At 50.9% G+C, this 15,689-nt stretch overlaps 1 protein-coding gene across 1 annotated transcript in view; it reads left to right on the plus strand.

Annotated features, from left to right (window-relative positions):
* Positions 1–15,689, plus strand: part of LOC149324549 (uncharacterized) — a 78,036-nt gene that overhangs the window by 19,293 nt on the left and 43,054 nt on the right. The window contains exon 3 of the mRNA XM_089565432.1: positions 14,957–15,051. Coding sequence (XP_089421558.1) covers positions 14,957–15,051 — 95 coding nt within the window. The remainder of the gene's footprint in view (positions 1–14,956; positions 15,052–15,689) is intronic.

A 15,689-nucleotide genomic window follows, 5' to 3' on the forward strand; every position in this document is an offset into this window, starting at 1 on the left:
ATCCCTGTTCGATTCTAGTTCAGCAACCTCTTCAGGAAGTATAGAAGTAGCATGAGAGGGGTACATGCACACCTTGCTGTACCGAAATCAGGGCCCACCATTAATAACATATATTGATCTCTAATCGGAGCACCTTTTGCAATGGCACGGCTAGAGGACACTTTTAGAGCAAATATCAATTTCACGAGCTCCAACACAAGGAGTAGCTTTTTACAAGGCCATTACTGTCGGCTAGTGAGCAAGGCAAAATTATCCGTAACGCTAATGGCGGGCAAGTTAACAAGCCCAGGACAGCTCGCTTTCGATTGGAAACGAGGTCGTAAACACAGCCAGTGGCTTCGTAGACGCCCCGAAAGGGATGTAAACAATGTCAGCACTAACGACCGTCCACTTGCTCGCTTTTACGACAGGCGGAAGAAAAGATGACAAATCATATACATTTCATTGTCACTGCTGATACCACCATTTCAGAAAGGGATCAGTTCTGGACTAGATTATACGCTGTGGAATGGGTGACATGAACTGTTCTCTTTAGGTTTTTAGTTTTTATTATTAGGTTTTACTCTTTTATTATTACTCTTTTTATTATTACGCTTTTAGGTTTTCTCGCGTTGACGCCATTTGCAGATGAAGGTTGGGCAGTTGTCTAACATTGGCGTGTCGATCGTGAAAGCGAATTAGTGTTTACAAGCCTGGCTTCTCTAATACACACTGCACAAGCTCTTATGCTCCCCGAATGAGAGCCGAGGTGAGATCGTGTGCACTGCCGTCGTTCTAACGGCCGTGAATGCATTGTACCGATTGGGTGTCGGGAAAGGCCTTAAGATGCGTGACGAAGAAAAGGAAGCGCCTGTGTATGGCGCCCAGCAGTGTGGTGAAGAGGGACCGGAATTGCATATTTGAACGATGATAGTCTGCAACCCCCACTGTTAAAATTATGAAAACTTGGCGGAAAAAACACTGCCATTTCAGTGATATTCAAACCTATCTTGATATCCTGATACTACAAGGCGAGGGTTTTCTTTTCAGATGTACTTCAATAACAACAAGATGGACAGGGCCTACGTGCGAAAAGTAAAAGGTGAGCACCCTTGCTTTTGTATCAGCCACTGCCGCTTACTCTGCGCTCAGATCCTCTATGTCAAGTGATAGAAAATAATGAAGCCCCCCGCAGTTCAAGCCGTGTTTTATACGCTCTCCAGCCAGCTGCCAGACGGGCGTTGTTTGTGGTTGATCCTTCAACGCCCACACATGTGGAGGCCCTTGTGCTCAGTCGCCGTAAGCAGGCCGGTTGTGGCGCGCTACGGGGCACCCCTCTCAAAGCGTTTGATGGGCGTCAGACGCAACGCTCGCACTTGAGAGCCCCGCAATACGCGTACGAAAGGCGAAGGCATCAGAACGCAGCCAACTAAAGAGAAGGTCCGCAGCACACACACCCCAGCGTTTTCTTTGCATTCTTCTAATTTATTCTCGTACCGCTATTATAGCACAACTAAGTTAAGTCTGCATAAATCCAGGGCAAAATACGGAGAACACGAGTTTAACCTCTGAATCTTGTTCTCGAATTGACCCGCCGCTCACCCCGTGCATTCATAACATTTCGTTGTGACCAATTTTTTATCAGTTCGTTGCGATATGTGCTCCAGTAGAGCCTAATTTTCCACTCCTGTGAATAACTGTCCTCAGAGAGGCACTAAATGATATACCGTAGTTTGCCCTGTACAGCCCGCACAACATACACGTGTGAAAGCTGAAGGTTTGCGCTATGCGGACTGTCAGAGATGCGCATCGTATACTATGCTTTTTTTGGATACCGCCGAATGTTCCGGGGCATTCCGAAAACCTTTTCCGTTAGGAGGTTCGGTGACACTACCTTTATGCATGTGCACAGATTTTTACGAATTCGTTACACGTCTGTCTCCTGCTGGCTATATATCAGCGCGTACTGCCAATCTCGATTTTTTTTTTCTAAACCGAAAGTTTTGCTGGTGTAGTGAAGCCACGGTCATCGGCGCGCAATTCGACCTTCAAGTGGAGGTGTTGCAGCCAGTTGACACTCCACGTCACAACCCGCAGCTCCATACGAGCGCATCCGCCATGCCAGCCGCCATATCGGCAGCTGTGGTCACGTGGCTAACCACATGACTCGCCGTTTCCCGGAAAAAAGGAGCTGGCACCGCTCTCACGGCATTCTCATTGCAGTTCTCGCTAAGGACATTGAATAGGTTGGGGCAACCAAAAGGAAATAAAAATAATAAGCCCCTGTCTGCACCACTTACGTACAACAGGCTTAATCCAATAGTAAAATAAAAGAATAGGCCCGTAGGCAAGTTGTAATTTTACCACCCGTGGGTGGAAAAGTAAAATAAAAGGGAAAAGCTACTGTAGCGACCCACAGCTGAGAGAGCGGGCCCGGGGAGGCTCCCCTGACCTCCCCTGGGAAGTAGCGGAAAGGGAAATGGGACATGGGAAGGGAATGGGGACAGCGAGTTTTTTGCTCTGATCCTTCAATTATCTCGACTCCATTACTGGCCTGCCTGGCCAGGGCAGGGAGAGCATCGAGATTGCCCAATGGTGCGGCCCCACTCACGGGATGCCCGACCACCCACCATACGCAACGGGCTCCGACCGTCGGAGACGGGAAAACCTAACACAGGGTCAGTAGCTACCTGGGGCTCCTCTTCGCTCACTAGAGGGCTTTTCCCACCTGCCGGCTACAAGCCGTCGAAGGTTTTTCGCGGTTTTTCAGACACCGGAAGTATGTGTGATAGTCCCGGCCAGTAGAGGTCCAGAACGTCAACGGCCTCGCGGCCTCAGAACTGGTCGCTCGGGGGGGGACCCATCTGTGCTTCCTCCAACCATCCATGCACTTATTTCCTCTCCTAGCTTGCTCTTCTCCTACTGAGGAGAGAGTGTTCAAGGCTGGGCGACCGGGCCACTAACCAAGAACGTGGCTTAGGATGAGATGACCCGGGCCTACTCCACCGGTACTCCACATATCTTCGGTTTTCGCCAGACTCTTACGAGGCAGTACTAGGCCCTCATCCCCCGGCATCCCGCAGGCGGTGAAGCCTGCGGCCGGCCGTAAGGCCGCTTCCCCGAGGCGGCGGTCCTCGGAGCCTGGCCACTATGAACCCCCGCGCGGACCTGGTTTCTCCGTAACCAGAAAGCGACGCGTCGGTAGCCAGACTTGCACGCCCCCGCGCGCAGAGGAAGGTAGCATGTATTTCAAAACCTTTTGGCGTTTTGACATGCCTTCCGGGCCGGATTTCGTGGGTCCAACCTGACTATACACCCAGGCCTGCCTCCGCTCAGGCGTCGGACCTCACGTGCGCGACTGGCCCTCACAGTCGCCTGGGAGTCGCTGCCACTCCCATTGGGGGTTTGCATCCCCAGAGGATGGGTCCCGGCCATCCCATCCCCACTGCTGGCATTGCACCGAAACAAAGCCTAGTAGCCGAAACTACACCGGCCCGTATCCGGTGACGGGGCGTGGGGGCCACGAGCAGGCTGCACAGTCAGATTTCCCCCCCTCGCTAAGGACAGAGCGAGTGGGCCGCAGGTTGTCGCCGGGATGATTTTGCTCAACCAGGCATAGTTGAGCTAGACTGCAACCATTTTTTTTTTCGGCCACAATTAAGCCTTGCAGACTATAAGCTGATTGGGGACGCTATCGCGGAATTTCCGACGCTAACAGTAGCAGCATGTGAATTTTCGAATATCACGCTTCTAAATTTGTAATTTATATTAACAGTTCTTAGACAGGCCGTAGAATTACGCAAGCAGCTCAAGATTACCGACAACCTGAGAATTCCTGCAGCTTTGCCTCATGATAATCCTTCGTCCGAAATCTCGACTGCGTCTTGGCATTCACACGACGAGAGTAGCCCTTCTTTCATACCAAACACCCCCGAAATGGGAAAGTACTGCAGGAAGATAATATAGGAGGATACAAAACGACGCTCGGCTCAAGCTCAGCCTTAATGCATCCTGTGTGAGGCCGATGAGCGCAATAGCTTCAGAAGCGTTTGTTAGGCTCAGACTGTCAGGGTCACTCGCCATGACAAAACGTCGTGACGGTAGAATGTGACGAAAAATGATGTGGCAAAAAGAACTGCTCCCCGCAAAGACTCAGGCCATAAAGGGCCAATCATGCAGTGGAGGCAAGCACAGCAAAAAACGTGTGACTCTGCTTCTCTGCAGCAACATGGACGGCTCCGACAGGCGCATCCCGCTTGTCATCGACTAGAGCGTGAAGCCGTGGTGCTTCGCAGGCGGTAAGTGCTCGTCAGTTAAGTACGTGGCAAGCAAAAAAATCTTCCTGAACATGCAGTGCTAACAGACGAGGGACGAAGGGGAGACGAGACACACAGGGCGCTGCATATTCAGGATGTCAAACCAACTTGGTCAGCAACACACCCTGCTAAAAAAAATCAGGTGTCGCGGGCAATCATCTTTGATTGGGTCATGAATTTTGACCGTGATATGAAGTTACGAAACAGGAAGGTGTGTTAGTTGGTTGGTAATTGCTCAGCTAATAATGTTGAGGACAGTGAGCATAAAAGTGGGAAAATGAGTTTTTTTTCCCGGCAAACTGTACTGCTTTGGTTAAGCCGTTAGACCAAGGCATTAACAGCGTCAAAGCTGTTGACCGGCAGCGGTTGATTCAGCGACTGTTGCTGGACATTCAGGCCGAACGGCCTACCACTGCGGACCTGTGCACGGCCCTGCACATGATCGCCGCAGCGTGGATGGCGACCCGGCGGACCATAATTGAGAACTGCTTTGTGCATTAAACATGGCCCTGAATCAACGTCCAGCTCAGTGGACGAGGACCGCGTCTCCTCAGAGGCCATTGCGACGTGGGCAGCACTTTGGGGGCGCCGGAAACGTGCCTGTGAATGTCGACCTCAATAAATGCATCGCCGTTGATGCGGACGTGATAGCACACGTGGAGCTACCCGATGAAGCGGTAATGGATGAGGCCAGCCACAGCGACGCCTAGCCCGAAGATGAGAGCGACGTGGAAGATGACACTGCCGTCTGCATCGCATGTTATGGACGCATTCGACACGATTCGTGCTTTCATCGGTGCGCATGACGACGAAATCGCGATGCAGTTGTTGGCCGAGTGTGAAATTCGCACCACGATGCTCCCGTCCACGAAAAGGACGCAAGCCAAGATGACCGAATTTTTTAGAAATAAATGATATTTATGAACAGTGCAGTCAGATATTGGTTTTTTGGAGCTGGTTTCACCACAAACAAATTTCCGCTTCAACGAAATTTTCCGCGCACCCCGTGAATTTCGTTCTAGCGGTGTTCGACTGTACTTGAAGCCAGGTTTTCACGACGCCAAAACTTTTCCCGTCATTAAATCAGAGCTAAGAGGTACTAGTGTTGCCGACACGGGGCGCGCAACCTTTAGTTGCTAGTGCTTGGTCCGATGAAGTAGCTTATGCCTACCTCAGCACTCCACAGCGTTCAAGCCGTCTTACACGCAGAGAAGCCACTGCCATGCGCGATAGCGAAAGGGAAACCAAAGATGTTGCGAAATATTTCCTGTGTTTACTGTGCGTTTTCACTTATTTTTATTTATATTTACTGCAGCGCAATGCAGATGCTTTGTCATCTGTGTTGAGCAAAAATATTCATGTAGGAGGTAGTATAAAATTTGGTGTTAGACATCATATTTGCTGATAGTGCAAGTGACCAGAATACAAAGTACGTATACAAAATAAATGCAATCAGCAAAGACGCACAGGGACTAGGGAAAATAATATATGACCAAAATACCTGAGTAAAAGTTTAACTCTTTCGTTAACACGCCTATTCAAATCGATCACCGGTGATCGATGCAATAAATTGCCGATTAAGACATGCTGAAATCATTACTCGTGCATCTAGTGCCACCCATTGGTCAGTCTTGGCATTGCATTTGTAGAACCTGCTCAAATTGTCCCACTCTGGCGTCGTTTTGATTTTTGATGGACATTTTGAGAACTAATGTGCATGTGTTGTTGTGAAAGGGAACGTGGCAGCCGCGCTTGAAAAAAAGAAGCCTGGCACTCGTGGTAATGCAGCATTAACATCAAATTTTGTGATCACAAGATTTCCAGGAAGTCAAGTATCCAATCATATTGACGGCTTTGTTATCCAACTGCGTTGAGTGGTCATAATTAACCGAAAATTATGCCAGCTATTCATTAGCGAGCTGTGACCCTATGTCCTGGGGGTTTTATTCCACGAAGACGCATTTTTGAACGTCTGCCGCATGTCCGAGATCTATGCTTGGCAACACTTCTCGACACCGGAATTTCAAAGGAGCGCCCACTTCGACCAACTTTCTTTTCGTATTGAGCTCACCAAACAACTGCTAGAACTTGACGACGAAGAAGTTGCCCATGTAGATCCTCTCCCAAAAGAAGTGCCGCACCATCCGCAAAAGATTCCGAAAAGGCGAAACTGCAGGATGTGCTATCAGGAGCGAAAAGTTGAACAGAATACGAACGTTTTCTGCGAAAAGTGCGGAGTGCACCTTTACCTTAGGAAAACCAGGAACTGCTTCGCCGCATGGCACGAGAACCGAGGCTCTTTCCACGTGTAATTTTTTTTGTGTGTACCTGAAGAACGACACTGTCCAGATAGTTTATTTTTTTACTCAGCGCTCCTGAGTCATTTGCCTTCAAAATGTATATCCTAGATTTTCGATGGTTATATTGCGTCTATAGATATTGCAGCGAATCTTTGTAGCATTTGTTTGTTGTGTTCATTTGTTCATGCTTCAACGCTGCCGGCGCGCCGCTTTATCGCTTCGTTTGTGACGCAAGACGCGCCTAGAATTATCTCGATTGATCGCATCCGGACGGAGCCGATTCTAGTTTGCGCCAGAATGTTCCAGTAACCTCTAAAGCCATATCTCGAAGGTTCGCTATCAGCTTTAAAAAGAGCACGGCCGACAGCGGCGGTCATTCTGTTCGACGACCGCTGAGCACGCTTGTTACTACGCCGCCGCCGAGTGATTCAGTTCTTTGCGGGCGCAAGTCAGCCCGAATAAAGAGTTTCGTTTCGAAGACATTCTGGCTGTGTTCTTGTTCGTCGGACTTCAATCACCACTACGTGACATCTGGTCGACGTGCTAACGGATGTCCCTGTCGCCCTCACCCCGTGGGAGCCGTCAGAGCAGCCCGAGCCGTCTCGAAGAAGATCCCGCGAAAGCCGCAGAAGCCGCCCCCACCCCCCCGCAGGCGAACGGCGAAGCAGCCGTCGTCGTCTCCAGAGGGGTTCACCAGAATTCGGACTGCTACCGGACCGCACGCGAACGAAGAAGGACGCCTCAATTTCGACTTCAGTCATGGCTACGACACCAGCCCCCATTATTTTACACCAACCCCGACTGCCGCCCACGTTCAACGCTTCACCGGGCGAGGATCCCGAGGAATGGTTGGAACAGTTTGAGCGTGTCGCCGTGTTCAACAGTTGGGACGACCAGACTAAGATGAGCCATGTTTTCTGGTTCGAAAACAACGAAACTTCTCTAGCGACGTGGGAATTATTCAAACGGGAGTTCGTGAAGGCCTTCACGAGCATCATCAGGAAAGAAAGAGCTCAGCTGCTCCTACAGTCACGCATCCAACACCCGAACGAGTCAGTGACCGCATATGTCGAAGGCGCCTTTTTCGACGAGTCGATCCTGACATGGCGAAGGAGAAGAAGGTGGAGCTTCTGATGGGTGGCGCTAAAGAGGCACTTTTCGGCGGGCTCACCCGCAATCCACCGACGACGGTTGCGGAATTCACCAGTGAAGCAGACGCCATACAGAGAACCTTGGAAGCACGAGCGCGTCATTTTCCTCGACAGCCCCTAGTGACCTCGACTGCCCTCTCGGATGACACAGCATTGGAGGGCAAGCTGCGGGATGTTATCCGCGAAATTGTACGAGAAGAGCTGCGTCGCCTGCTACCACCTTCCAACCAGCCTCAAGTAGCGACCCTTGAGGAAATTGTACGCGAAGAAGTGAAGCATGCGCTGGGCACTCCGTCATCTTCGCCTCCAGCTGAACCTCCAGCCTTAACCTACGCTACTGCACTACGCAGTCCTCAGCCCCAACGCGAGAGCCGCATTCCGCCTCTTCGACGTGAACCAGCTGTTCCCGAACGCCGTCCCCCTGCCCCCGCCCGCCCAGCCTACGACCGACGCCCAAGCCCAGGAAATGCGACGCCTGGAGGACTTCCAACAACCGCCCGCTGTGCTTCCATTGCGGCGAAGCCGGTCATGTACTTCGCCACTGCCCGTACAGACGCATCGGCCTGCGTGGTTTCGCCATCGACGCCCTACGACCATTCCCCGGCCAGCGACCACGGGAAATCGACGACTACGTGCACAGAGCGGAGTACGCGTCGACAAGCCGTCTTTCCCGCTCGCCGTCGCCGTCCACCGCACGTTTTGCATCACCGGGCCGCAGCTACGCCGCGGCTGTCCGAGGAAGGTCCCCTAGCCCACGTAGGGGAAACTAAACAAAGCAACCTGTGGAGGTCAGGTTGCTTGCCGAGGAAACGACAAAGATCCTCCAGTGACCACACCGTATGAAGACGTCGCACCCACTACGCCGACGCCGCATACGACAACCTCGGCCACAACGCGAACCACTTTCAAAACGACGCCGTCATCAGGAAAAGCTTCGATCACACGCCCCACCCAGAATTCACATATCCGACGAAGCCGTGACCCGACGCCGAAGACGACGTGCAACTCCAGACCCAGGACATCCGACTTAGAAGTGGTTATCGACGGCAGGAAAGTCAGCGCTCTAGTCGACACAGGAGCCGATTATTCGGTGATGAGCGGACCATTCGCTGCGCAACTGAGGAAAGTAACGACCGCTTGGGACGGCCCACAAATTCGCACTGCAGGGGACCACTTCATCACGCCACCAGGACGGTTCACAGCGCGAGTGACTGTCAAGGAACATACCTATCCCGCGACCTTCGTCGTGCTATGGCAGTGTTCCAGCGAAGTGATCTTGGGCATGGATTTCCTTAATGAGAATCAAGCGATCATCGACCTGCGATCCAAGATGATCACACTTTCCACGGACGAGGCGATTTCGTCGACGAGAACTCCGGAACATTACGTTGCGCTTAGTGTCCTGGAGGAACAAGTGAATGCCCCACCCCGCTCAAGCGTCATCGTCACCGTAGGCGCCACGGAAGCGAGTGACACTGAAGCCATTATCGAGGGGAACATGCAGCTGCTTCTCGACCGAGGAATCGGCATCGCAAGAGGCATCGCACATTTCCGCAAAGGCAAAGCCGAAGTACTGCTGACTAACTTTAGCGAAGAATACCGGCACATTAACAAAGGAACGAGGATTGCTTTCCTCGATAAAATATCAGACGTATATTTTCGCCCTCTCCGACCCATCCGCAGATTCGCCTGACCAAGAGAACTCGCCCACTTTCGACACAAATCCAGGCCTGCCCCGGAACAGACAAGACTAGATCAGCAATCTCCTTCGAAGCTACAGGGAGTGCTTCTCGTCATCGCCGAAATTTCGACAAACGCCGACTGCCAAGCATCGCATTATAACCGACCAGCAAGCCCGACCTCTCCGCCAGAGCCTCTACCGAGTGTGGCCGCGAGAACGACAAGCCATCTGAGACCAAGTGGAAGAAATGCTGCGCGACGACGTTATTCAGCCTTCAAAGAGCCCCTGGGCGGCACCTGTTGTTCTAGTGTGAAAGAAAGACGCTGCACTTCGATTCTGCGTTGATTACCGGCGCTTGAACAACATCACAAGGAAGGACGTCTACCGCCTCCCTCGCATCGACGGCACACTGGACCGGCTCGGCAACGCCAGATAATCCTCATCGATCGACCTCAAGAGGGGCTACTGGCAAATTGAGGTCGATGAAAGAGATCGCGAGAAGACCGCATTCATCACTCCAGATGGCCTCTTCGAGTTCAAGGTGATGCCGTTTGGTCTCTGTTCCACACCAGCGACATTTCAACGAGTAATGGATACAGTGCTGGCAGGCCTGAAGTGGCAGATTTCTCTGGTATATACAGATGAAGTCGTTGTCTTCGCCTCGAGCTTTGTGTAGCACCTGAAAAGGCTTCGAACAGTACTAGACGCAATCAAATCGTCCGGGCTAACCTTGAAAGCAGAGAAGTGCCACTTTGCCTATCAAGAGCTGCTGTTTCTAGGCCACATTGTTAGCAAGGAGGGAGTACGCTCAGACCCGCGGAAAACAGCTGCTATCGCAATGTTTCCGCCACCGGCCGATAAGAAAGCTGTGCGGAGATTCCTCGGACTGTGCGCGTATTACCTACGTTTCGTCAAAAACTTTTCGCGCATCGACGAGCCACTGACCAACCTGACAAAGGCAGATGTGCCATTTAAATGGGAAGCGCCGCAAATAGAAGCCTTCAAGGAACTTCAGCGCCGTTTACAGACCCCACCGATCCTTGCAAACTTTGATGAAAACGCCGAGATTGAAATTTATACCGACGCAAGTAATGTGGGCCTAGGCGCTGTCCTCGTTCGGAAAATTGACAGAGTGGAGAAGGTCATCGCGTACGCTAGCCGTTCCCTGTCCAAAGCCGAAGCTAATTATTCGACAACTGAGAAGGAGTGCCTTGCCATCATCTGGGCTACGTTCAAATTCCGCCCCTACCTATACGTTCGACCTTTCAAGGTGGTCAGCGATCACCACGCACTGTGCTGGCTCGCCAGTTTGAAGGACCCTTCCGGCCGCCTCGCTTGATGGAGCCTATGGCTCCAGGAGTTTGACGTAGCCGTCGTTTAAAAGTCCGGACGCAAGCACCCTAACGCCGACTGCCTGTCACGAGCCCCTGTATATGCACCGTCGCCGGACGACGATAAGGACGCCTTCCTGGGACCCATCAGCTCCAGATCTTTTCCACAACAGGAACGCGCGGACCCCGACATGAAATGCCTAATCTAATACTTGGAAGGCAAGGTTTCTTCACCCCCCGCCTCGTTCAAGCGAGGATTGTCTTCGTTCCGTTTACAGAACGATGTCCTCGTGTAGAAGAACGTTGAGCGAACAAGACAGCCTACCTCCTTGTTGTACCTGTAAGTCTGCGCGGAGTTCTTCAGGCCTCACACGACGAGCCGACAGCTGGACATCTCGGGTTTTCTCGCACCTTCCGCCGCATTCAAGACAAGTATTACTGGCCCCGACTGTCTGCCGATGTCGCACATTATGTGAAAACCTGCGGAGATTGTCAGCGACGAAAGACCCCTCCAACCGGACCAGCCGGATTTCTGGACCCCATTGAACCCCCCTCAAGGCCCTTTCAGCAGATCGGCATGGACTTGCTTGGCCCGTTCCCGAGATCAACATCTGGATATAAGTGGATCATTATAGCGACCGACTACCTGACCCGCTATGCCGAGGCAAAAGCCCTACCGAACGAAACGGCAGCAGAAGTCGCCAAATTTTTCGTGGAGAACATTCTTCTGCGACACGGCGCCCCCGATGTGCTCATCACTGACAGAGGAACAGCATTCACGGCGGAACTGACGCAAGCCATCCTCCATTACAGCCAAACCAGACACCGGAGAACAACTGCATACCACCCTCAGACCAACGGACTGACCGAGCGCCTCAACAAAACCATCGCCGATACGCTCGCCATGTATGTCGATGCCGAACACAAGACCTGGGACGTCATCTTGTCTTACGTAGTCTTCGCCTACAACACTGCGGTGCAGGAGACCACCCAGATGACGCCTTTTAGGCTCGTCCATGGCAGAGAGGCCACGACTACGCTGGACGCCATGCTGCCGAACGTTACCAAGGAAGATAACGCCGACGTCGCCGCCTACCTACAACGCGCAGAAGCCCGAAGAGTTGCCCAATCAAGGATCGAAGACCAGCAGCGGACCGACGCCACACGCTACAATCTACGCAGACGCTACGCGGAATACAAGCCAGGAGACCGAGTCTGGGTTCGGACGCCCATTCGCCGCCGAGGATTGAGCGAAAAGCTTTTGCGACGCTATTTCAGCCCGTACAAGGCCGTGTTTATTTTTGCACAATCCGTTTTTGATTGTTGATAGCCGCATTATGTTCTAAAGCATAGAGTCGATGCTTCCTTGAGAGGGGAGTAATATCGCGAATCTTTGTAGCGTTTGTTTGTTGTGTTTATTTGTTCATGCTTCAAGGCTGCCGGCACGCCGCTTTATCGCTTCGTTTGTGACGCAAGACGCGCCTAGAATTATCTCGATTGATCGCATCCGGACGGAGCCGATTCTAGTTTGCGCCAGAATGTTCTAGTAACTTCAAAAGCCTTATCTCGAAGGTTCGCTATCAGCTTTAAAAAGAGCACGGCCGACAGCGGCGGTCATTCTGTTCGACGACCGCCGAGCACGCTTGTTACTACGCCGCCGCCGAGGGATTTAGTTCTTTGCGGGCGCAAGTCAGCCCGAATAAAGAGTTTCGTTTCGCAGACATCCTCGCTATGTTCCTGTTTGCCGGACTTCAGTCACCCCTGCATGAAAATAGCATGCCTTAGCTATCTTTTTTTTTTTCAAATCGCCACAAAAATGGCATTGTTTTTAATTTTTGTGTGTTCCCAAATAAATTTTTTGCTCTCTAACATGTTTTTGAAAAGAGCTTTCTATTATGTGCAATTTTGTGAGCTGCAACGTAGGCAGCAATGTTATTTTTGCTTGCAAAAAATTATCGTCCGAGACCTATGGAAAACGACCGTTTTCTCGCGGTAACAAAAGAGTTAAAGCTGGTGTGTGGGCATGGTTTCAAATGATTGTGTCTTCGATGGCAGTTACAAATCTTTCCGCACAGCGAGTCAGAGCATAGCGTGTTGTGTTTACTATAGCCACTCAGCGTTGTACTGTAGCTGCTGCGCCCTCTGCAAGCAAAAAGGATGCAAAGCAGCACTGCATAGCGCGCAGTAAATTGGTTTTCGCTGGAAATGTTTGCGTTTGATAGCGATGCTTATCACTGCTAGATCTCTTTTATTTAGTAACACAGCACTTCATATGACTGGGAGGGCGCTTACTGAATCAAGAGCTTTTGCCTTTTTCGCGAGCACCTTTGTCGAGAAGAAGCCTCCCGTCACCTCACTTCGCATTGTCGGCAATGTAGCCGGCAAGGCAAGCTCGCACGCACCGCCTGACCTGGCGTTACTTGCTATGTTCTGACCGACGAAGAATCATTTGCACGCCTCCGTTCCCAGCATCATTAATGTGGTCATCGCCGCAGAGAAGTCCCTGTCCTACATAGTGGGCGTACTGCCGTCCCGTTCTACTTCTGTGTTACATCCATCAATCGTTTGGCGTCCCATACAAGGCGTGGCGTTGTGATGGGCGCGATGTCCTCTGTGGAAAAAAAAATAGCTGAGGTTTAGCTCTGGTTAAACCGGGCAAGTTGCGTAAGCAGCGTGGAGCCTGGTGGAGTGCGGCTGAAACGGTTGCTATGGCAACGGCGCTCCATCTGTTTGACCTCGCTGCTTCTAAAAGTCAACCGTGGCCGCCACCGGGAGGTACGCGACGGCTCGAAACCTGGCGCAGTATTGTTGTTTTTATTTTTATTTTTCATATCTTAATTTGCTGTAATTTTATTGTTTATTTCTGTTTCTTTTCTTGTTTATTTGTTATTTTTGTTACTTTTCATTTCTATTTTTTTCTTTTCTTATTGTCATTTTTTAATTTCTTTCATTTTATTTATCAGACCCATGCATTCACTAAATGAGCCTTTACTCATTTCTGAAACCCTGAGCCTTCGTGGCTCACGGTTCGTGGCTCCGCCTTCGTGGCTCCGCCTGAAATACCAAAGGCCCTGGTTCGATTCCCAGTCTCGACGCAGTTCCTTTTTTAAGTAGTAGCGGTCCTGCCGCCTGGTGGAGCGCGGCTGAAACGGTTGCTATGGCAACGGTGCTCCATCTGTTTCACCTCGGCCCCCGACGGGAGCCTAGCGACGGCTCGAAACCTGGCGCAGTATTGCTTACGCAATAAAAATCGGCAGAGACACTTAAGAATGCTTACGTGAGGACGTACAAAAAGCGTTACTGTCCCTGTGCGCATTGACACCCACCCACGCGGACACCACCCATACACACTCACACGCTCGGGCGTATTGCATCACGCGGAACGTTGTTTGACGAACCGTTGCATCATATTTTCGCTACAAAAAATTGATTTCTGTGGGATGGAAATGTCGCAGCAACTGTCTCACGTCTTGACGTACACCTCAACCGCACCTTAATAGAACAGGTAAAGAGTATAGGAAGCCACACAATTCAAGGTGCATATGCTATCGGTTGGATACCCTGTAGCACGTCAGCTTCCGACTCTACTGACACGAGTAAGTATTTGCAGCTAGCTGTCGTATGACGACACCCGGAACCCTGTACGACAAACGGCTGCGTCACAATCTACGTACGAATGTTGTCGGAGAAATTTGCGTCACATTTAGGTCAGTCTGTAGGGAGTATATATAGACGAACGACATGTAGGTCATGGTTGAAGTGGTGGTGCTCCGGTTGGTGTGTGCGTCATACGGCCGCTCTAACACGTCGCCCAATTTTTGCTGCTATCGCTGGGATTTTCAGCCCTTTTTTCGACTACACTCATTAACACATGCCGGAATCTTTTCTCGCAATGGGACTAGCATTACTTTCGCATTAAAATCAGGCTCAGCTGCTGCCCTCGCAAGATTTCCCCAGATAATGTGATGGGCGGTGCCATAACCGTGAAGCTCCTGAAAAAAAATTGGTAAATGTTTTCTTTCTCTCTCACCCGTTTTGGCAGCAGTTTTTGCATGATTCTCAAGTGCTTGTTGTCAACCCTACGCCGCGCGTAAGTTACCAGCGGCAATAGGGAGGCTTCTTTGGAGGCGAAGCTTCCGCTGACTTCGGAGCTTAGGTAGCAGCCGGCGACTTTAGGGTAATTTTTTCTTCTGTGCAGGGTACGCATGGAGCCTTTGGTACAACACAGGCGACCAGCAAAGAATTATGTCGCTGCACGTATCCAACGAATCTGGGTATGAGGCGGACCGTGTTGTGAGTATTCGTGTTCATTTACATAGACATAATATTTGTGCGGTGCGGTTTAGCAACAAATGAGTCATAATTCCAAGCCACCGAAAAGTGATCCACGGAAGGCATCAAAGCAAAATAAAATACCCAATGCTTTTAAGAAAATGGTCACGATGAGAGAATTTAGAATAAATTATACGGCCCGATATAAAAATTAATGAAGCTCCTGCCAGTTGGTCCGGTGGACAAGTAGGACGGATCTCGACGACGTGTTCGAAGTGCTACATCGACCAGACTCTACGAAGGCAGGGAGAGCAGTGCAGGGAGAGAATTATTTCAGTTAGAAGCGGACTGAAGACAACTTCGGCTCATATCTGGTTCTTATGGGGGCGTTGCTCCTCACACTACAGCGGAACATAAAATTATTGCCGTGAAAATCACCATAAAACGTTTCGCCCTACTAGATTAAAAGTTTTGAAGGCCAACCAGAAATGACCTCTGCGATTTGCTTTATGAAGTAATTGGTGGTGTGGCTTAATCCCCCCCGCCCCGATGTGTGCCCAAAAAGCTGCGCCGAGCCTCCGCAGTTTGCGCGCGAGGATCTCTATATCGACCACTTGGGTTTTCATTCAAGAAAGGTTTTTCTTTTTCATTCGTCAAAA

Source organism: Amblyomma mixtum, unplaced genomic scaffold, assembly GCF_055824585.1.
Source record: "Amblyomma mixtum isolate Tamu unplaced genomic scaffold, ASM5582458v1 scaffold_24, whole genome shotgun sequence".
NCBI classification, from domain to species: Eukaryota; Metazoa; Arthropoda; class Arachnida; order Ixodida; family Ixodidae; genus Amblyomma; species Amblyomma mixtum.